Genomic DNA, 23,598 nt, shown 5'->3' with positions numbered 1-23,598 from the left:
GCCCGACGCACTCGGGGCTGCGAGGTGCGTGACGGCCGGCACAGCCGCGGGTCCCGGCAGGGTCAGGCGCCGACGGGGCCGCCCAGCAGCTGAGGAGGCCGATCGGCAGCAGCCACCCGCCCAGGCTGCCTCCAGTGGCCCCCACGCCGCCGGGCCCGGCCCGGCCGCGCAGCTTCCGCCCCCGGGAGGAGCCTGCGCTTCCCCGGCGAGGGGCGGACGAACCCGGGGCGGGGCCGCGTGCTGTGTCCGGGGGCGGGGCCCGCCCCCAGCGAGCACGCGTGTGTGGGGAGAAAAAGATCTCGGGGGAGCGCGTTTACAGAGCAACTGTTTATTGAAAGTTCACACCCGGCCAGCCGTGTCCCGGGTTGTTTTCAAGAACTCGAGAAGGACCAGAGCAGAGCGATGTCTCGCAGGGGACGGGGCCGATCCCCGGCCGCCTGAGCTAGCCGTGCCCGCGGGCGGCCGGGCCGACACGACCCCCCTCAGGAGCGGATCGGTGCGGGGGCTGAGGCCGGGCACGGCTGGTGCTGGCAGGAACAGGCCGTGTGAGCAGGCACCGAGCTCACCACGTCCTCGGATTTCTGGCCCAGCCTAAGCTGCCTTTCCAGGCTGGGAGCAGAGTCTGTAAACGAGAAAGGAGGAAGAAGTCAGGCCGGGGCTTTGGTTATACATCGATGTACTCCTGTGTTAGTGCGGTGAACCTCACGGTTTTTCACAGACTCACGGTCGCGCATTCTGGCTGTGTTGCTCACAGCAGACTCACCGGCTGGTACACAGTGGAAGCCCACGGAGACGGGAACAGTCCCGGTTGCTGAACAGCCTTCCACGCAGCGAAGAACTGGCTCCACAGAGAAGCATTTTGCTGCCATCTTCTCAAATCCAACTGCCTTCTCAATTTTGACAAATTTGCGCTGCAGCTTGCAAGCTACAAAACATAAGTTCTCATGAAGCACCTACAGAGTTTAGATAAGTAACTCTGTGGACTTAATTTTCTACAATTAGCAACAACTAAGACCAATGGATGAATAAAGTGACACAAACTACGTGAAGCTAATCTGATTGAAGTCAATCTTCTGTCAAAGGCTTGGGCTGTGAGAAAATGAGGCATATAGGGCACGGCTGCAAGAACAGAGGCTTGCCACAGATAGGATCTAGGTGGGAGACAGATGTCCAAATCCAAAAAGATACATTTGGAAACCTTGGTCAACTGACGTTCAACTTACCCAAACTATGACAGCACTTCATTTTGGGGCAGTAGTGGCTCCTAGACATCCATATATCTATTTCTGTTCTGCACTGTCAACAGTCAAACTACCTGCTTTCCATACTAAGCATCTTAGGGAGTTTTAAGTTGAACACACAAACTTCAGGTAACTACACAGTGCATAAGTTGACAGAAAAATACAACAAAAGCAGAACTTGCAGTGAACTACTAAACTTGGGAAAAAGAGTTTTTTTCTTTTTTTTTTTAGTCTGGGGCCACTAATCATAGAAATAGCAAAAAATGAGATGATTGTGCTACAATTAATATAAATCACGTATTCATGTGACTACTTAACTAGTTGAAGACAATAGTATTAACATATGTTAGAATCTTAGTACCTCCAGCACACGAGTCTTCTGAGATGATCCAAGACTGACCAAAACTCACTGCATCCTTAGCTAAATATCCACTGGGCATTTGATATTCTCTTTCCTTTTCAGCATCATATTTTCCACAAATTCCACATGTTTTTCCAGCCATCCAGAAAGCAACCTGAATCTTTGTGGAATAAAAGTGCACATAAATTTTTTCTTCTAAAAATAAAATCACTGAAAATAATTTTAAAAATTACCTTAAGTCTATGCCCATCATAATATAGTTTATCTATGCCATAATCTGGGGCTTTTAGTGCCAATCCTTCCTCTTCACTGCTGATCAGTATGCTTGCATCTGCAACAAAAAAGGAAAATAAGATTCCTTCTAAAATGAAGTTACTCTTTTAGGGCCCAACTTGAACTGTTTGTTAAGTTCCTGGGGACATAATGCAGGCTCTGATGTATCTTGAAATAGATGGGGGGAATGAGAAAGACTACTGCTCTCTGCCCTGGAACAAGCAGAAGCCCAGTGACAAGAGTGGCTGTGACAAGGGACTTCTAGGTGCTTGTTCTGTGCGTCTCTGGGATCAGCAAAACATCCCACAGGCCTGGATCTTTTGGGTTGTGCAAAGATGCACAGGATCAGCATCTCTTTCTTTGCTCATCTTTCTTGCCATCCCATATGAAAGCTTGCATGAAGGTATGTTAAAATCATCTAATTACTTCTCAAATTAAGACGATCTTTATCTTGAGAGGTGTTTGCAGGATCCTATCCTCTTCTTATTCAAAAGACCAGAAAAGATTAAACAAAATATAAAAATGAGGCTCTTACCAGAATTAGATGTGTATGGAACATCTCTTGGGGCTTGGACACCATTAATCTTCAAATGGATGAGTCCATTGGAAACATACATGTCAACCTCACTTTAAATAAAGGAAATTAGTGTAAACAAATGCTTCTCCTTTGCCCAACTAAGCTCACAGTTTCCTGTTCTGGTAGAAACATCACTGCAGTATGCTCACATCATTCTGGCATGAATCACCTGCTACCCTTTATGAAGAAGATTGAGAGCGCCCAGGAAAGAATACCAGGAAGAGTGCTCACAGCACACCTTTCCCTGGCTTTACTCATCTCTGAGTGTCTGCTGGTGACCAGGGTACAGGCAGGAAGACACCAGGATACAGGACCTTTGTTGCAGAACAGTAATTGCTATTACATTCGCATAAATTGAAGGTGCTTTACATTTCAAAGGAAGATTGGATTCCCTTGGGAGGGGGTTCTCTTGCAGCCTGAAGAGTCTGTGTATTGTAGTATTTTCTTCAGGGCAGTGTTTGCTCTAATGAAGAATTATGAAGCTCAAGCACATCAAAAGCTCATCCAAACAGTTGTGTGAAAAGATCAGGAATGGTTCAGTGACAAGGAATGACTTTCTCACAAAAGATACAGTCTATAAAACAAGGACCCTTGTGTTTTTCATAAAACAGATGCAGGGAATACTAGTTTGTTTCTCTAACATTATGGCACAGTTAGGCACACAATTCTCAGAAATTAATAATAACTTGTAATGAAACCTTGCAGATCAAAGTCTATTTATGCACTTTGAAGAACACTTCTTACAATGATTTTGGTATGCATAATCCCATACAATTTAGAGGTGATTGCTCAAGGATGAAACAAAGTGTGTCTTAAAGTAATTTCAAATAGATTAAAACATTATGCACCAATCAAGGGATGACCTAAGAGAGTGCCTCTAATCTGGGATAAGTAATACCCTTTTTCGTTATGTCCACTTCTCAACAACTCTGCTGAGATGAGTATGGATTCTAATTTGTTCTAATTAGTAGCTTAGAGTAAAAGGCCAGACTAAATGACTGCTATAGTCCCTTTTGTATTTATAGTTTATATGTCTACTTAATCACTAAGAACTGAAATGAGATGGTTAAATCTAACAAATTAATGAAGAATTTGGGGCAGTAAAGACTGTAGGTTACTGTGAACCTCAGATATATTTCAGAAGCACTTTTAAAAGACAAAGTCCCAAATCCCAGTTGACACTCTTTGATACCTTTGCACTGACATCAGTAATTTTTGCATGAGTCTTGTGCTAGTGCCAATCTGCCCTACAAATTTGATCTCCATGTTTATAGCACATCAAGCTTGACATCTGTTTTTTATTAAGTTTACAGTTACTTACTGGTTGGCGAGTCTGACATTTATTGCTGTAAGGTCAGCAGACTCTTCAAGTCTTTTCATCATCACCAGGAATTTAAGCTCTGGACTACAGTCCTGCACCAAGACATGGTAGCAATTTGCAGGCATTGAATAGTTAAATTCAACACCATCGAAGGTTGTGATCGTATTTTGGAAAACTGAACAGTGAGCTGAAAAAAAATCCAGTAAAAAGTAAGCCTTCTATAATTTATATAAGGCAGGCATTCTATTTTAAATTTAATATGAATTGATTAAGAAAAAAAGACCATTTTTTGGTTCTACCCATTCCCACACAGAAGTTAATTGATTCTGTAAGATCAACTATTAGATTTATAGTAATACAAAAATAAAACTTTGCTCATCCCCAAGCAACAGCACAACCCACTCATGGTTCAGTCACTGTCTGAGATAAATTATGCTCACAGCTGGTACTGGTGTAACTCTCTTTTGGCTTTTCTAACTTTGTTGTAGTAAAAAGAATTTCTCAAAGGTTGATAACAACTCACATATCATTAACATTAGAGAAAGTTCACTAAAGTGCTGATACCTTTATTGGGTCATAATCAGGATTAGAAATAGTTGGAAGGAGGGGAGACAAAAATACCACACTACACTTTTCGCTTTTTCACTGTCATGGTATTTTGTTGGAAATCCCATCAGCTCTAATCCTACCAGATTAGAAATTATTTTACAACAATTTTAATTAATACAGATTAGTTTTGGTGTTTTCCAAAGAAATATCATAGAATCATAGAATGGCTTATGCTGGAAGGGACCTTAAAAGATTATCTAGTTCCAACTTCCCTGCTGTGAACAGGGACACCATTCAGTATGCATGGTACGATATTACCCCACTGATTCCAAGCAAGATGTCTTTATTACAGGATTACATAAAGCTTTTCTATTTAAAATTTACCCTAAGTAAATATAATGTGATTAGCTCTTAATACAGCATTAATCAAACAATAATCCCTTCATAATCAAAGTGCAGGATTTGAAATTAATGGGTATAATTTTGAAGCTGTTTTAGCTTTTACATAACAGTGCTAATCAAACAGAGCACCCCAAATCAGAGGTCACTTTAATGTCCGTCTCCCAAATTTTGTAATGTTTTTTCTTCATGAACAATCTCTGCAGTGAAACGGAAACAGATGCATTTGTAAATGGATGTATTTGGAATCACTATTTGGCTTGGAACTGAATGTCTAATCTTCCTAAGTCTCCTTTTCTTTACGTCTTTGCAGCCTCACAGATATTCATATGGATGCTTTATTTCTGTCTGAAGTCCAACTGATTTTTTAAGTGAATGTAAAATAATTTCAAGTTACATCAAAAGTACAAATCATGTTTACAAAATCTGCAAAGCCAATCAATGCCTGTGCAGATAGTTGCTTACTGACCTTTAAAACTTTCAATGAGTGAAAGTGTTGCTTGGGAAAAGACGTTCCAGTCAGAGGATGGTAGTGTTGAAACTGGTGTACCTGGACGTGAAGGGAATGGCAGGGGAAGCCTGATGGCTCTGTTGTAAATTGTGAGCTGAAAATCAGTCAGAAAACAAACATGAATGCAAATGCAAAGTACAGTGTAGAGATGAGATAGCATTTTCCTCTAATGTTCCAAGGGGACTGTACAGACTGAAATCTAAATTAACATCTGGATTTAGGCCAGAAAAAGAATTCAAGTCCTCTGTCTACCACATGAAATATTCTACAGAGTAACACATCTTCAACCTATAGAACAGCAGTGCTATAAATGAATTTGGAGAGTCACCAATTTGCATCTTTTTGGTAGCTGTACACCTCATTTTCTCGCAATCTGAGTAGTTGGCTTACCTGAGATGCACACCCTCTCTTTGCCTATGCATCAGGCACTGTTATTTGGCCATCATGCTTCTCTACAGCCTGGTTTTACTGTCTTTCCAGGACACAGTAAAACCTATCATCTTTCTGAAGATCTGGGGGGAGTGGTCTTTTTAATGTTATGGTTAATGTGCTGTCAATCATGGTGGTTGTTTTTGTAACCTGTTTCTTATTTCATATGCTTGCATGCTACATGAGAAAGATAAATATGTTGCAAGATATTTTCATAGCAAAACCAATTGTGTGAATATAATGTTTTGTGATGGCAGCTTCTTAATAGTTTAATAATTTTTTTAAAAAAATCAACAGGTTAAAAAAGCTATTAACCATCTATTTCATAAGTACTGATGGCTCCAGGATAAAAGATAGTGGAAAATAGTTACCTCTGGCAACTTAAAAACAACATCACAGGTTCTCGGAGATGTCAAAGCCATAACCAAGGTTGCCTGGTGAGAGGGACCAAGTTGTTGCCTTAGGGAATACCCAAGCACATATGCAACTCCTGGAAGAAGTGAGTAGAACCTGAAAAAAAAGTAAGTGATTAAAACAATAATCTATCTTTGAAAAAAGTGGTTATTATTTGTTCACATTAATATATCCCCATAAAGCAATATGTATTCTGTGTTGGACGTGTTTTGTGTCAGGGTTTGGTGATACCTGATGTTGTGTATAAAAGGAGCGGCAGGAAAATTTATTTGTTAGTGGGTGAATAAGATCTCGAGAGACTGGAGGGTAGAGTGATATGAAAAGCAAAGTATGGCAAACTTGTTTTAAACACATTCAGAGTTAAAAATAGACACCAATTACATAAAAATTAAATATTAACATGCTAAAAATATTAAATTAGTATTTAATATTAGTATGTCAGTCCTGCAGTGATAACTTTAAGCAAGGATCCTTAGCCTACTAAGACTGTCAACAACCTGATGGAGGGATCTCTACAATTGGGTTTCCTTACAGGCTTGGGACTCAAAAATGGAAATACAGAAAATATTCCTTTCTAAAAAGGTATAATCTCAGAGCAGAAAAAAGGTAAGTTCTGAGGCTTTGCTCCAGGGTAGTCAATTGAGTAGTTTCATCTCCTCTAATAAGGGCAGATAACACTTCAAGTAATTCAATATAGTATAAAAAGTTAACCTCCTCAGTAGACATTTGTTAACAAAATTACTTGTATGCCTTTAATGTGAAAACTTGTGTTGCATGCATATTTAGTTTACTGAGTTGCTGTACATGTCTGTATTTCAGTAGCACTAAGAAAAAAATTAAGCTTCAATATGGATCTATATGTTATTGCAGGCAAACGCATGTATGAATGCAAAGAATGCGTGAATACAACAAACACTGTATGTATATGGAGGCACGTATGTGTACTGAAAACGTACAGTTTTCTTCAGTAAATGTCATATAATATTTGCTATTTAGTGTGCATAAGCCTTATAGGAATATTTATATCACCTGCTTCAGAAGCCAGAGGCCAAGTGCCTACATTAGGAAATTAGTCTCCCTGTACAGTCACTAAGAGGCTGACCCCTTCAGAGAACCAAGGTTAGGCTTCTGCTCTAAGCCCCCGTCAATTAAGAAGCATCAGGAGACCAATCTCCTAATTCAGGCACTTTAAATTAAAAGTCTATAATAGATTAGGTGAATCCCATCATCCCAAGTTGTTTTCCTGCAAACTAAAATGCACTATGCTTTGGGGGAATGAATACACAGAAAAACCAGACATATGTAATCTGATTTTTTACTATCCTACTGATTTGATTAAGGGGAATTTTTCCAGCTTGAAAATTGCAGAACTGAAGCTGTAATTATTTGGAGCATTGACATGTGAATTTTTCAAAAACTAAAGTAAAATCTCACCATCTTGCAGTTGTTCGGACTATTGAAGGTACTGTTAGCCACTCCAGCTTCATCTGCATAGCTGGATAAGCAGCAAATTGCCCTGTTGCAATCTGAGTAGCAATCTGGTAGTCCTGGCAATCTTTACCCCATTTAAGAGAACCCTAGTAGAGGGGAATATACATATTTTTGCATAAAACATAGTAAGATCATTAGGTTTCTTTTACGTTTGAGCTGATCATTGTTTTAAACTTACTGATACTTTTCGGTAATTTATCACGGAAGCATCAGCACAGAGTTTCCATCTGCTTGGTCTTGTGATGCTTGAAACAAACACCTGTATTCTTGACCTCCAGGGTTGTGTATCAGTGTACAGGACAAGCTGTAATCCTGTTGGCTGCTCATTTTTGTGGATGGCACGAAGGACCGCAGCCAGTATTGGTGGCTTGCTGTCTCCCAAGAATTTAGGCTTCAGTCATAAGAGAGAAAACAGAGTCCAAAGACATAAACAAAGCATTAATATTACTATAATAAAATCACAGTTAAAAAGCATTTGCTAAGGAAAAGTTTCATTCAAAAAGCCTTTTTATGTGAAGTATGGGACAGCATCATAGATCATTACTCAGTCTATTCAGTTCATATATAGTTTTGCCACAGTCTTTTGAGAGAGAGCTGTCATGACCTATGTAAGTAAAACACTTTGGGAATTTTTTTTCTAAAGTAATTTCATTGTAACAAAAAGAAGTATGGTACTGTATAAAGAACCAATGTTCCCCAGCTCAGCATTGCTCTCTTACCAACCTGTAGTTTCGCTAGTAGTCTTTTTGATAAAATTAGTTTGACCACTTGTTTAAAACCATGATAATTTGTTTTGTCAGAGGGATCTGTTCAGTGCAGTCCAAAGTGTGGTACTTGCAGGAGGAGCAGCGCGTGGCCCCGTTCGACGCTGGACCCTTGTGCCCAGCAGTAGCACCTGCTCCAGCTGTGAATGTCCTGCCCCAGCTGTGGGGACGGAGCCCTCGCCTGGCCATGGGGGAGCTGCAGGTGGAATTACCTGCGGGGCAGCAGGTCCTCCCTGAGCTGCCAGGTTGGAGCGACAGAGACGCACAAAAGGATTAGGTGAGACAGAGCTGGAGAGGGCTTAGGGGAAATGGGAAAAGAACAAGGCAGTGGCTGAGAAACCGTTCAGGGAAGTAGTGGTAAAAAGAAGGACAAGAGAGGGGAATTTAAGCTGCTGGGGAGAAGCGGGGGAGAAGCTAGATCTGACTGCCTTTTTTCCACAAGCTACTTCTACTAACAACTGGGAGCTGCTGGTGCAGAAGGGATGCCTCAGCAAAGAAAGGCTTCTGTTTTATAGGCAGGTAGGTCATTGTCTGAAATGTGTGAAATTTTTCTTTGTTGAAATCTGCTCCAGATTCCATCAGTTCTTACAGAAGGACTAGGTACCATTAACTAGGTACCATGCAGGCATTCCCAAATAAACACCTGGATTACTCTCAGAGTTGGAGCCTTGCTGCAAAGTCAAGGTCTTTTCAAAGGCCTTTTACAGTCCTGCTAACATGAACAGAAGGACTCTGCAATGAAGACCTAATAAATAAAAAAGTGGCAGAGTCACCTCTGAACTTTTACAAAAAGATATACAAGAAAAATATACCTGAAACCAGTTTCTAGTCAAGCAGGTCAGCACTTCTAAAGTGTTCTCATTGTTACAGTGAATTATTTACTGAGTAACACAAATTTCAACATATGCAGCAATACATTGCAGTTTCATTTAAAAAATGTAGCCTTGAGTGCATATTAAAAAAACATTCAATGACTATCCAATGTGCTCACCTTTAGGAAACAAGAAGAGTTCAGTTTCTTTTTATATACCTAATATGCTAAATCACCATATTTTTCCTGGTCTGTTATAATAATAACTGGAAATGCAAGGTAGTTGTTTTGATTTTGTGCAGATTAAGGCACTCACCTGAGACATGGCTCTAGAGATGCCTTCATCACTAGCTGCTGAAGAAGAGGAAGAGCTGATGCTGCTGTTCAGGATTTCCCTTCCTGGGCCCTGCAAAAGCAGAGAATCACCTTGAAGCAGGTTGCCTACCACTGGAAGTTGTTGCAGAATCAATTTATCATATTTTTATTCTCAGAGAACTAGGGTCTAATTGCAGCAAAGTTGTAGACCCTGCTCCCACTACATGCAATAAATGTACCTGTTCATCTGCTGGCTTAAACCAAAACTGGTAAACAGGGAGGGTTACCTGTGAAAATAGTATGTAAGAAGACCTAAGAGAAAACGAAGATCTAACTTTTGATAAACACATTAAAAATTCAATATTGAGGATGGAAAAAAGTGAAACAAAATTAAATTTTTTAAACCTTTTACACTAAAGCGCTTCAAAGAACCAGAGTTCCTCTTTCTTTGGTTCATGCTCTATGAGCACAATTTCCTGATTTACAAAAACAATCACTACAAGAAGTATAAAAAGTTCCGGCCAGGGTGAATTACCTGTTTTTTGGAATATTCACTGTGCCCACTGCAGTCCCTGTCCCCAGAGAGGTCTTCTTGGCTGCTGCTGCATACTTTACTCCTAGCGGAGCTGACACTGCTGCTGCCACTTCTCCTGCCACTGCTGCTCCTGCTGCTGCTCTTGCTGCCATGCTTCTTCCCAGATTGCCTTATTTCATCTTTCTTGTGATCATTTCCAGGCTCCTTGCCATCAGCAGAGGAAGCAGCAGCAGAAGAGGATGAACTGGAGAGGTGGGGTGCACTGAGCTCTGCCCAGAGGCCTGTGTCTGCAGTCTTGTAATCTCTGTTAATCCGTTTTGTGCGACGACGTGTTTTATTTGAGGCCTCCAAAAACAGTTGAAAGCATTATGAATTTATAGCTTGTTTTGTAACATTTCTCTGGCTGTCAGAGAAGTTACTCACCGCAGGCTATCAAGGAAGTAGAACTTCCTGTCCCCACACACTGCAGGAGCTGTACCAAAGCTCACCTACACCCATTCCTCCCAGCCCAAATCCTTGTTTTCCTTGGGCCATTTTTTCCACAGTGGAAACCCTTGGCTTTTTTCATAGGAAATATTTCCTTCTCTGATGCTCAAAGTCTCTTACCGTGAACACATTTTCAATGCCTAGAATCTTCTTCAGTTTAGCTTTAATGTCCTCATATGGAGATGTCTCTTCCTCTTCCTTCGACCCTGAGCTTGCTACATCAATTATTTTTGATGCTGCTTTGGATCCTGCTTGAATCTCCAGCTCTATTTTGTCAATATCAGCATCTGTATGAACTAAAGTCAAAACATTTACATTCCAGGGTTGCAGTGCTTGAGCACTGTTCACGGTGATTGACAGAAAATCTTGTTATGACTGTACCTGGCTTCAAAGTTATTTTGGCATCAAGTTCTCCAACCAATTTGTGCAGATAGGTATTTCTTAAGAATGCAGAATTTTGTGACTTCAGGCTGAGGCAAGTAGAACATCCCAAACTTTCAAATTTTTTACAGAACATGCGTGTGTAAAATCTTCCTGCACTGTGGTGATGTGCCTCTTCTGAACCTTGCTGGTATCCTTTGGATATCACACTAGGAATACTGCTTTGCTGCATTAAACAAAAATATGGCGGACAAAGTTATTTTCCAACCAAAAAAAATTGTCCCAGTTCTTAAAATCTTTCCGTCAGTTCATGAAGAAAATAATGACGGTTCTGCTTAAGTACAGAAGGACTGCATAAAATTAGAGGTCCAAGCACTCAAAGCAGTAAGGTTTCCTGCAAAGTGCTCTGTGGAAGAGGACAGCTCTCCTGCCCACCCTTTTCCCAGCAGTGTTTCACAGACACATTTCCCAATGAGAACCCGCAGGGTTCTTTGGAGGGGCTGCCTCTCTGTACCTGTTTCAGGCTTCTAGCTTTCCTGTTGCAAGTCAGCGTAGCCTTCCCATGCCAGCCTCAGAAGCTGAAGAGTACACAAGAGAATGTGCTTCTGCAATCCACTGCAGGGATTATCTCAGGATTTGGGAAGAAAAATCTATATCCTGCCCAAGAATCATATTTTTCACATTGCTCTGACTCAGAAAAAAAGCAATATTGTACAAAGGATATGATTTTAACACACCCTCCACATGACTGTAAAGAAAGAGGAACACATGCTTTCAAAGCAGCCCTGACTGCATGCAATGAGGAGAGTGAGTGGACTGTGAATGATCATGTCTCGAACCCATTGGGTCTTAGACTTGATTTGGGAAATGTCAGTCCCCTGTTGAATCTCGCCATTCCTGTGCCTGTGATCTGGTTAGCCAGCTTCTGTGTTAGGTGTGCCCAGTCCTTCTGAGGAGCTGCCTGTTCTCTGCCTGTCTGCAATACAGATAGTGAGATGCCTCCTTACCTTCCAGCTACCAGGTCTTGAAGATCTTTCTGGTGGCTGAAATGGCTGGTCAGAGATTCCTGGCACTTCTCCTTTCGGGAGAAGCTGGGATTTTTTTTCGGAATCTGCTTCCTGCATGTTCCTTGAAATAGCATAAACTTCACTCCTGTGGATAAACGGCACACAAGTAACACCTTCTGACTTTGCTTACCCATCTTTGCTGGTGCAAGAAAGACAGTACTAAGCTTTATGTGGCTGCCAAGGTATGACAAACCTTAACAAGGAGTTGTATGCTTGTGATTTTACAACAGGGAGCTCACAATCAGTAAGACAGAGCAAATCAAATGCAGCAAGCTCTTCTGTACCTCACAGCTGCAAGCTCAGCTTCCTGATGGCAGGGAAGGGTTACAATCTTCAAATTTTTCTCTTTCATATTTATCCTGGCATCAAATTTCATTGTAGTGTTGGCACTGAACTCTGCATGAAATTCAAGACCACTCTGAAAGTACTGGGTATTAATCCCCATCATTGCAATCATATGAAAATATGCCCTGAAAGAGTGGAAATAAAACCAGACATAACTACAGATTAATATGCACATATTTAACTTTGAAATGCAAAATTACATTTTCATGCTGTTCTGTTTATTGTAAGAGCCACTACTGATGGATGAAGAGATTTATCACAACAGAATAAGAAAAAACCTCAAGTGCCACTGGAAAAGGTGAAGGGATTTATCAGAATAACAAAGCTAACAAGCACTCTCTGACTGCATTGTCACTGATATGTTGCTTGAGAACAAGATAATGCCAGAATCTTGTAGCTTCAGATTGTGCCTATTTTTTTATTATTATCACTACTATTATTATCATTATTAATATTATCACTATTAGTACTGTTGCTTTTGCAGATCCAGAAGAATTTCCCTTTTTCCCCTGAAATCCTTCTGGCTTGTGCTAGGGGGTGATGCAATTCTATGCTGAAATTTTAAAAAACTGCTCATATGTAAGCAAATATATTTTTACAGCTTAGTATCTTTAGTCACTGAACAGGTGAAAACGTGAGTATTTTTAGCAATGACAGAACAGCACAGTATCCTGTGGGATACAATGCACGCTGCTACATTTGCAGGGTTGTAAAGCATCAGGGGGTTGTGTTGCTTTCTCACTACTTAACTGTTCTGGACTAGCACAGCTGTCCCAAATCTGGGACAAATAGGACCCCTCTATAATAACACGTGATCACATATGTACTTCAAATATAAATATAAATGCTCGTGCGTGTTTGTGAAAATATATGTAATTTTTACTTTGGCCTGATGTCGGCATGAATATCCATCTTGGTTTCCAACAACTGTGCAGGTCTAAAATTGTCAGATAATGGTGGTGACATCTGTATATCCACTGCAAAAGACAGACAGGAATTATATGAACAGAGAATCATAAAATCATAGAATATGCTGAGTTGGAAGGGACCTGTCAGGATCAAGTCCAACTGCTGGACCTGCACAGGACACCCCAAAAATCACACCATGTGCCTGAGAGCGTTGTCCAAATGCTTCTTGAACTCAGGCAGGCTTGGGGCTGTGACCACTTCCCTGGGGAGCCTGTTCAGCACCTGACAACCCTCCAGGTGAGAAACCTTTTCCTGATATCCAACCTAAACCTCCCCTGACTCAGCTTCATGTTGTTTCCTCAAGTCCTGTCATGGGTCATGAGGGTGAAGAGATCAGTACCTGCCCCTCAGCTTCCCCTTGTGAGGATGTTGGAGACCACAATGAGGTCTCCCCTCAGTCTCCTCTTTTCCAGGCTGCACAGACCAAGTGACCTCAGCTGCTCCTCATACAACTCCCCCTCTAGGCCCTTCACCATCCTCGTGGCCCTCCTTTGGATGGTCCCTAATAGCTTAATGTCTTTTTTATATTTTGGTGCTGAAAACTGCTCACAGTACTCAAGATGAGGGTGCACCAGAAACAAGTGCTGGAGATACAATGTTTTCAATAAGTGTAGTAGTTAACACATGGGCAGTGCTTTTACATTTTTAAATACTTTACATGATTATTTAAAGGTTGCTACTCCAAACCATAGTTATACAAATATGTCTCAGGTGAAATATGCTAGTTCTCAAACCCTTTGGAGGTAGCTGATCATTTCCATATTACAAGGGTATTTTTCAAGATTACAGAGGGATTTAATTTCATCAGACTGATCGGACCCACAATTATTTTGGGGAAACTGCTCAGTTTGATGTCCCAAGCTCACCGTCAGCCGCAGTGTGGGCCACTGCTGCCCCGCACAGCCCGAGCTCCAGGGGCACACCGACCACTGTGGGGACAATGTGCCGCAGCTCGCCCACCATTGCTGGCAGGGTCCATCGCCCTGAAATGCCTCTCTGCACCTCTTCCACAACTTTTTTTACCACTGGCTGCCAGTCTGATGATCCAGTTAGATGCTGAAAACAGAAAAAAAACCAACTTAGTTTAGCTAAGTAGGTAAGACGAGACATGGAAGGGAAATTATTTGGCATTGCAGATAAAAAAGACAACACACTTGTCAGTACCATCATGATCTGTTGAATGGCATCTTTGTCAATGTCAACAAAGGCGATCTCTTGGCCCAATACTTTGATGTAAGCAGACACCAGAGGGTCTTCAGGAGGCAGTTCTTTCCATCCTAGAAACTGGTGGTGTTAAGGAGAGAAGGGGAGAAAAGGAAGAAGCAGAAAATGTCACTTATAATAATGTGTCAGCAAACAGTTGATCCCATCCAAAGGAGGCAAAACACGATTCCTTAGCCAGAAAACTAATAGACACCTTGCAAGTCTGAATCAATGTGAATCTTATGTTGCATAACTGATTTCAGAGCAAGTTTCCCCATGTAAGGATGAGGTAAGGGCTTGGTAATTTCTGCTGCTGTAAGTAGTAGGTGGCACCCTAGGACTCATGAAGAAAAATCTTATTCAATATTAATTTTTAAAGAGAAGAGCAACCACTCTTACAGTGTTACAGCAAACACTCTTAAAGTGTTTAACATACACTTTAAAACATTCTGGCTCCCAGCATCTTCATCATCTTTTGTACTGTACATTAAGAGCTGACACATGTTGAATGAAAAGGTGGCATCTGTTGACAGCGAAAGTACAGCGTAAGTACATCTTTCCATGACCAAACAGGACGACTAACTCCTTTCATACTGAAACATCAAAGGGATGGCTTGGTGGGTGGGTGATGCAACCCTGGTGCTGGCAGGAGTCATCTATTGCAAATAGATCAGAAGGGTGTGCAAAGACATACCGTTTTACCAAGCTCCTTCAGTGTCTTGTATGTATCATACTCAGAAAAAGGAATATTCTGCTTCCTGATAAGCTTGGCTAGGCTTTGTGACCGGAGAGCCACCTGTAGGAACAGAGTCGGGTGTCACAGCCCAAGTATAGGAGAGCTCAGGAAAACCATTATACCCGGTGTTACACTCGCCGAGGCCATGCTAAAGATGTGCTTCATGAAGCCATTGCGTTATAGGGCCATGTCTACCTGGCAGATGACTGCAGGCTATGGCTGCAGATGCTGAGGACGTGCTGAGCAAGTCAGCTTTGAATTAGTCAGCGGGGATAATTTTAGGGCAGAGTGGAGCTCAGCCCAGGTTGCAAAGCTTGCCCAAGAAGCTGAGTAAATGTCTGAATGCTGTTGCATGGAGCTTTGTGCTGCCCTGGCTGCACCGCTGGCTGAAATTTAATTTCAGCTGCTATATCCCTGTACTTATGCAAAATACCGTAGATCCCATGTGATTTTAGGTGGGCAGATAAATGTTCTGCTGCATAAGCTTTCCTCTACTCCTAGATTTTCATGTCTATACTGGATTTGTTCATTGATGAATGTATGTGTCAAGAAGCCCAAATAAAAAAAAGATGCCTAAGTAAAATCATAATAATTATCTAAATTTTCTCTTCCACATCCACCCTCACAGCCAGCAATGGAGTTAAACACTACATCACAGTCTAAAGCTGGCTGTTTTAATGCAATACTTACCTCGATAATATCTGTTGCAGTATTTGCATAATATCCTCTTACTTTTGTGATTATATCAGATGGAAACATGGTGCTGGGACTGTTCATTAGATAGAACCTCCAAATGGCACCAGCTTGATATTCAGCTATCACAGGGATAAAAAGAAAGAGAGATTTTTGTTAAAGTCTCAAAGGTGTCTGGCACAGCCACCTCAGGTACATGCCATATTAGATCACAAGGGGTTCTGTCAGAATTCAGTCCCACAGGTCCTCAAGTTTTCAACCTCAAGAGGAGAACTTTACTCTAGGAAAAGTCGACACAACCCCAGGGACTGAGGAGGGATGCCTAAATCCATGTGCAGGCACCACTTTCCCCAGCAGATACCTGGGAGTCATGAAATGCTCTCAGGGAATTTTTCATGTTAGGATGGTCTTGTGCTTTTCATATGTCAAAAGTGCACTAAACTCACAGCCCATGATTGGATTTTGGATGAAAATCACAGCACACAACAGAGGCACTGGGCTACGTAAGCAGAAGAAGTGCACAGGGCACTTGGTACTCACAGGAATAATCACCAACATGAATGACCTTGCTGTAACGATAGCTCAGCCTGTCAAGTCTGGGGCTCAGGAGTTTAATGGCAATGTTGCAAGCAGAAGATCTGAGTAACAGAGTTCAAATGACGTGAAGAGAGTTGACTGTGACCAAATACTTAGAAAACTGGAAGAAAAACATCATCATTTGCTGCTAAAAACATACTTCTTCCTCTACTTACAGTTTATAGAGCTGTGGGATCCTGCCCACTGCCAAAGCCTTCATGTGTGAATATGTGAAACTGGCTACTTGCAGGCTGGGCTCTGTCAGCAGAGAGTTGGCCATAGCTGCTACCGTAGGAAGAGCAGGCTTAGTTTCAAACAGGACAACACAAGCCGTCATTCGGACATTAGGAGCAAGTGTACTGTCCATGAAGACCTGGAGGGTGATCTCCCTTACCTAGAAGAGGAAGATACAACCTGTGAGTAGCTCATAACTTCCCAGTGAGCAGTGTTTCCTAAACAGTGCATATGTGCTCTGCAATGAATGGAAAAGAGAACCCTAAAGACAGACTTGAGCATGGGACCTATCACTGAAAATGAAGACATTGCTGGATGCACAGTGAACAGGGACGGGAGAACCAGCCATTAGGAATGAGCACAGTGTTACAGTGACCAAGCAAACTCTTTCCCAGAATATCAGCAAGGATGGGATGATGTCAGGAATTTGCACTGTGGGCAAGAGGAAGACCAGTAATTGAGAAATCTGCTCAGAGTTGCTAATATTACTTGATGGTTTTATTATTCCTAAATCACTAAGCAAACCCAATCTATACACTCTAAGACATTTGTTTAAATAATAATTTCAGTTACTTTTGCAGGGTCTTTTCTGGCAATTTTCCTCAAGGCCAACACGGCATCAGCATGAATTCTGCTTGGCAATGAAACTGCAGCCGAGGAAAATGTTGGCAAAAACTTCAGGATGCGTTTGATACTGGCTGGCTCTCCTGCATTGCCGATGGCTTTCAGGGCCAAGGACATATCTTTGGCATCAGCTTTGCTGGTGGCTTCAGTAGCAAGGTCATGGAGTGGCTGAAAAGAGCGGACTGTATTAATCTTACCAGGTAATGATCTTGCAATAGTGCATAAAAATATGCATTGCCATAGCAAGCAAAACAACTACTGCTGCAAACCCCAGAATAGAGCTGTATTGCTCCCAGGAAAAATTGCACCATCAATATCAGGATGCCAAACATGGACCATACAAACAAGCTTGGTTTTCTCCTTACACAGGGTTGTAATCGATTTTGAATTGTGCCTGAGTGTAGGAGGCAATCCCAGGTGGATGCCTGCACCAGAGAGTCTGTTGCAAGTTCAAAGGGAGTGCTGAGCTGATGCCAGGATCAGCCGTTTCCTGGGGCACCTCTGCCAGCCCTGCCAAATTGCACTTGCGTATTTTTCACTTCCTAAAGCAATAGCAAGTTTACTTAAACAGTTTTGCTGCTCTGAGAAATTACCCTTCCAGTGGTTTGGCTCTATTTCACCCCTCTTTTGGAAGATTTAAACGCATGTCAAACACTAGCGGGCCACCTCTGGTCTGTGGTCCTTCTGAGCAAGGAGCTGGAGCTGCATAGTCCAAGGACAATGTCCTGAATATTTCTGATGGTGATATACAATTATATAACAGGGCCTCTTTGGAAGCCCTAACTTATGACATATCTAGAGCTTTGCTTTACTGCCTTTTGAGTACATCTTTTAAGAATATTCTACCTAATGTAGAAGTAGAATCATAGAATCATAATTATTTTGCTTTAATCCTCACTTTGTCATACCTAAACAGTTTACAGGATCCGTTTCACCCCAGACCTCTACAACTACATTTGAAATTCTGAACTGCTAAGACCTGGTCTTTCAAAGGCACCAGGTCGGTGTTTCATTCTCTCTTTGAAATTTTGCAGGCAATCACAGCTAAGAGTGAGGCATGCAAACTGCGAGTTACCTAATTGCCAGCATTGTGAGAGCTAAATTAGAGGCATCTTTAAAATTTCTTCACCTTTTATGAGTAAGAAATGAGAGTCACCTACCTGAAGAAGTTGATTTGGACATAGTAAAGTCTGAGCACAGTATTTATTTACCATGCTACCATATCCCAGGTAAACAATTATCCGATGCACCAGTACCTTCTGGATTTGGGGACAGGTCAGAAAAGTCTGCAGAAGAAAGACGTATAATTTTTACTGTTTCTAGTAATTAGAGCTGGTATTTAGCAAAAATTTCACTTGAGAAGTAGATAAAATTCATTAGTGCTTTTCCTAAATGTTTTCAGAAGCTAAATCAAATACTAGATACTTAGCTACAAGAAAATTAAATATACTTGCCCCAGTTATGATGTTTGCACTTCAGATATTGGTTACATGATATTATTTTCTTGACTTTGTCTTTTTTTTTTGGTAAAAAAAATCAACACCAGTTTTCTTAGAATCTCTGAGTTTAAGCATCAAATATAATTTAAAAACTCTTGGTAACAAGTGTTTGGAACCATTTTCTGAAACATTCTGCATTTTTGTTAATACCTCGCATTTTACAAACTTAGAATAAAATATGTTGCATCTTTCTCTTATAATCCTATGAATTCACCTTTAAAAAAGAGTGAGAGGGGAAACAAAAGAATGCTCTGTACTCACTGAGGCAACTTCCAGGGTTTGCTTGTTTGGTGTAACGAAATGGAAGGCGAGAGGGAGAGTCGCAGCTGCTTCCCAGATGTTCAGCTTCTCGTCATGAATTTTTTGCTTCAGGAATCTGAACGTGTCAGTAGCTCCAGCAGCACAGATGGTGCTTAGGAACCAAGGCCTGCCAGGGAGAGGAGGATTCATTATCTCCATTGCCCAGTATGTCTCTGATCAGAATCCCTGGCTGAAGGCAATAGTTACCTGTAGGAAAGTTCGTTGACAAACTGCAGCCATAATGCCTCAATTTGATCAAGGGTCACTACACGAAAAAGCTGGACCATTTGTAAGAACTTGGCTGAAGCTTCTTTGGTGTCTCCTTTCTCGTTATTCTGAACTAATTGCCTCAGCGTTTCTGTTAACTGTGGGAAAAATGGACTGTTGGAAATATCCATGTCTAAAATAATGATATGATGACCTGTTAACCTTATAAATAATGAAAGTGTGTGAAAGTAAGCCTCTAATACCTGTAAATCTGAATTTTTAATCCTTATTAGAGGAATTGGCATCTGGAGTAGTTCTCCTGAGAAATGATAACGAAGACTCCCTTGGTTTTGCAGCTGAGTTTTTGGTGCACTGATAGGAGTCCTTTTAACACCAACCAAAGACAGTTCTTGTCTTCAAAGGAAAGAGGGAAATGCATCAGTAGCCTGTAATAGCACTCTGTGTGTGAAGGACTTGTACAGTGTAGGAGCAGACTGAGGGGTGCTCAGGCAGGACTGTTGCATCGACCGCAAATGGATCATGCACTTCTCTGTTTATCCATTGCTGAGGATTATCTGGAAAAGTCATGTTACTGCAGGAGCTTTTAGGAGAGTCTGCCAAAGTCTCTGAGAGGTTGGACACATGTTTCAGTGGTCCGAAAAGCAGGGCAGAGCACCTGACTGGGCATCCCAAGGGCTGTATGACAGGGCAGATTTTTCTTGTTATCTCACGAATCAACAGTAAATATGTGTTAGCCATCTCCTCCTGCTATGATAACCTAAGGACATGCCCAGTGCCTACCTTGCCTCCATGACTGCTGCCGCATTGGGTTCATTGAAGGGAGAGATCTGGTACACCTGCTCAGAGGTAGCAGACATCAACGATACCCCGCTATCATCATACTTCATCTTGTAAGTGAACATCACCATGCCCTTAATGTTTCTGACTTTCTAGAAGTGCAAAGAGACCCACTCAGAAATAGGAACGGGCTAGTAGCACAGACAAGCCAAACTCCCTGTGAGCATTGGTGCAATGTGTCACTGTTGAGCAGTGGTTCAGGGATCCCTGCTGCTCGTACCGGGGAGCAGGTAGGGCAGGGGCGGATGTATGACATTCCCACATTTTTCACCGCTTTCTCCTGGCAGTTCGTCAGGTCCTTGCTTTTGGAAATGGTGGCCCAGTGACTCTTGCTGTCATCCTGGATAATGTATCTGGTTTGGCAGATGCCTTCAATCCCAGCCTGCAAGTATTGATTAAACACAGTAAACTTCCCACTTGAAATAGCAATAAGAAGGTCTAAGAAAAGGGTCTGTGAGGTGTACGTATAGGTAACTTACTCTATAATGATAAAATGAGAATAAAAGTAAAATCAGAATGGAAAAAACAAACCTCCTGTAGTTCATACACATTTTGTGACTTTTTGATGGTTATCTGCATCATGTTCAGAATCCCTCTCACTAGGTTAGTGCACAGAATGGGACAATCCTCAGGGGCAAAAATACTTCCAACCCTTCCTTCAGTGTATTCAAACTTAAAGGTTTGGCTGAGGCATGTAGCAATGGTTTCTGAGAGCCTCAAAGATGGAATGAAGGGGTCCATGGGCCAGAAGCCATTGTGTTCCTCCAGCTTTGGTTCTCGAATCTGTGAACAAAAATAGGAGAACAATCATACTGTTAACCATCCCTTTGAAATAGTGCTATAATAGGGAAACTGGGCACTTCCAATCCATGACCGGGCACAAGCCACTTGTCCAAAGCCATAGGAAACAGTTTCCACCTCAGACTCCTGTGCTGGGCCTAAGAAGTTTCCTTGAAAATGCAAAATTCCGTGAAGGATTTCTGCAAGAAAAATAACATTGTGTGAACAGGATTCCAAACTTCAGCAAGTCTGGTGAAGCACCAGCTGCCAGCAATCCATACTGACAAGATACTCACCCTTTTTCCACAGATGACAAGTGAGATCTCCCTTCAGTCTGCAAGGCAGCCAAGCCCTTATTGCCCAATTGCCTCCCTAAACACACAGGAACTATTCTGGTTGCTGGTCCAGGTCCAGCACACCCCAGAGCACCAAAGCTGTGGCACAGCTGATGGGGGAGCAGAGGTGAGTGCAGCTCACACACTCTTTGGAAGTGGCTGACACCCCTTTGAGCTTATCAAGCTGTAAAGCTTGCACACAAGTCCTTGACTGCTACCTAGTGGGAAGTGTGTGCCTGCATGCACATACACATCTAGTCGTATACACACGCACACACACTTCCCACCCTTGTACATAAAAGTACATGTTCCTGCACAGAGGAAAAAGGTGTTGTCTTACTCCTCTGTTCTATTTTAGGTATATATAATCAATGCTGCAAAGATGTCTTGCCTCATCACATTTTCTCAAATTAATTCCTACTCAAGATTTTGTCTGCAATTGCTGAAGTTGTAGCAACTTTAGTGAGGTTACACAGAGCCTGCAATTGCAGCACTGTGTAAAGTTTGACAATAGGTATTCCTTTACACTGTTTCTGTAGTATATACCCAGGATTACAGACTGAGAAAACTCCTAGGGTGAGTGTTAGGGCACCTCTTACAGCTTTCTCCCCATGTGGAGTCTTCTCAAACCCTTTTCTGTGATCTTTCGTGCTGTGCCATGCCAGTATTTTAAGCTATTTGGTTTAATCTTTTTGATGAGTAACAGAGCTTCCAGATCTGATATCATAATGGCATTACCCTCAGAATTCTTCACATTTGAATTAAGGCCTATGTGAAAAATATTAAAAGGAAGATAAAGGAGACAGGTGGGTCTTTCTCATGTGATATCTGAATTCCAGTGCTGAGCTTTTCTCAGGCTATGGACCAGGTTGAAGAACATGGATATTTCATACTTGAATGCTTGTTTTCATATTCAAACTTAATGTCATCTTATTAAAACTATCTTAAGGACATTTCTTAAAGCAGCTACCTGCCACATTTTTGCATGGAGGCGAACCTAAGGTACCTTTAATCAAGGGGGCTCAGATACTGATGGCAGCAGAGCCGGAGCAGCTCTGGCTCCCTCCTGCAGAGGAGCAGGCTGTAAGGAAGGTTGTGGCACTCGCTGTAGGTCCCTGTCAGTAACCCCAAATATTATGGATACAGCTGCAAAGCCCTCAGCAGTGCCCTCGGCGCTCCCTAATCACTTCTTGCGTATATAGGGTGCAGAGCTCAGTGCCCATGTCCATAGCTTTGCCCTAACTGGGGACCTGTCACTGCCTGAGCAAAACCACTTGGACTGACATTGGACTTACAGGGGTATCTTAGCAGTGGGAAGGGCCCCGAGCTTATGGCTGAGCTCTACATCATCTTTTTGTCAATTATTTTGCCAGCCAGGAGGTATGAAATGAGCATCTGTAACTATATGATGAGGACAAGTGGGTGGGTTCCCATAGCCATGGGGATTTACCTGGAGAAGGTGGTTGCTCTGAGACACGCGGCTGATCTCCAGCTTGCCTGTCAGCCTCACTCCCGCCATCGCCAAGTCTCTGTCAGGCAGTCCATGCATGATGACACTCTCATAGCCATACAGGTATGTCTTGCCCATGTGAAAAACAGGCTCTATTAGGAAAAAAAATAACAGAAACAGCTCCTTGGCTATGACTGTTGTGATCTTACTTGAACCACCCCAGCAAAGAAAGGTGAGGCTGTCACTGCCAATAAACAGGTGCAAGCAGTGGGCAAGGCGAGGCTGTAGGGGAAGGCAGCATGGGAGCTGCTGGCTGGCAGAGGGAGACACTTACCGAGGTCCTGCTTCTGGCCCCCTGTGAGGGAGGAAAGAGAAGTATGCTTGAAAAAAACCCCATCTCTGTAGATTTTTTTTCATGTATTATTCATTTAGTCAGTGTGCTAATGGTTGGCAAACAACCAGTAACGGGCTCATGAGGTGCACCCCACACCCCAGGACACCAAGGCTGTGCCAGCCCCCTCACTAGCTGCTGCTTGCTTGGCTTTTCTCCTACTGCTGAGCTTAGGCACAGAAATCTAATAGTTTACAGTTGAAGCCATAAAAGGGCTTCAGCAAATGAAGCTCTAACTATCCCCAAAACCCCTGAGGAGATGCAGTTCGCTCAGCATCACAGTGGCTGTCACAGCTCGGCAGTGCTGGTAAAGCTTCAACTTACCCACGAGGGTGAGCACCAGGGTCAGGATGAGTCCCTTCATGCTAAAAGTGACTGAAGCCCACAGGGGAAAATCTGAGGCTTTTATAGAAGAATTATTAACAGGCACAGTGAATTTTGTTGAGTTATCAGTTTCTTATCAACCAAACAAA

General features: G+C 42.2%; 1 protein-coding gene across 1 annotated transcript; it reads right to left on the bottom strand.

The window, feature by feature from the left end:
• Nucleotides 1–482: 482 nt before the first annotated feature.
• On the bottom strand, nucleotides 483–23,492 carry LOC103755545 (vitellogenin-2-like). The gene is made up of 35 exons (XM_018083740.3): nucleotides 23,450–23,492; nucleotides 23,069–23,089; nucleotides 22,735–22,886; nucleotides 20,701–20,952; nucleotides 20,390–20,551; nucleotides 20,113–20,261; nucleotides 19,575–19,725; nucleotides 19,312–19,469; nucleotides 19,066–19,231; nucleotides 18,466–18,591; nucleotides 17,255–17,473; nucleotides 16,624–16,841; nucleotides 16,412–16,509; nucleotides 15,869–15,993; nucleotides 15,137–15,238; nucleotides 14,404–14,523; nucleotides 14,106–14,295; nucleotides 13,154–13,247; nucleotides 12,210–12,395; nucleotides 11,866–12,010; nucleotides 10,859–11,084; nucleotides 10,598–10,773; nucleotides 9,992–10,336; nucleotides 9,696–9,743; nucleotides 9,458–9,547; nucleotides 7,745–7,957; nucleotides 7,510–7,652; nucleotides 6,033–6,171; nucleotides 5,191–5,326; nucleotides 3,774–3,960; nucleotides 2,411–2,502; nucleotides 1,836–1,933; nucleotides 1,603–1,762; nucleotides 764–925; nucleotides 483–622 (listed from the first exon to the last, which is right to left on the bottom strand). Exons 1-35 carry the CDS (start codon nucleotides 23,487–23,489, stop codon nucleotides 483–485), a joined length of 5,229 nt encoding a protein of 1,742 aa, XP_017939229.2. The 5' UTR covers nucleotides 23,490–23,492.
• Between the last annotated feature and the right edge of the window lie 106 nt (nucleotides 23,493–23,598).

Source organism: Manacus vitellinus, unplaced genomic scaffold (assembly GCF_001715985.3).
Source record: "Manacus vitellinus isolate BGI_N305 unplaced genomic scaffold, ASM171598v3 scaffold_67_pilon, whole genome shotgun sequence".
NCBI lineage: Eukaryota > Metazoa > Chordata > Aves > Passeriformes > Pipridae > Manacus > Manacus vitellinus.
The sequence above is the reverse complement of the archived record's forward strand: the minus strand, read 5'-3'. Positions and strand labels throughout refer to the sequence as shown.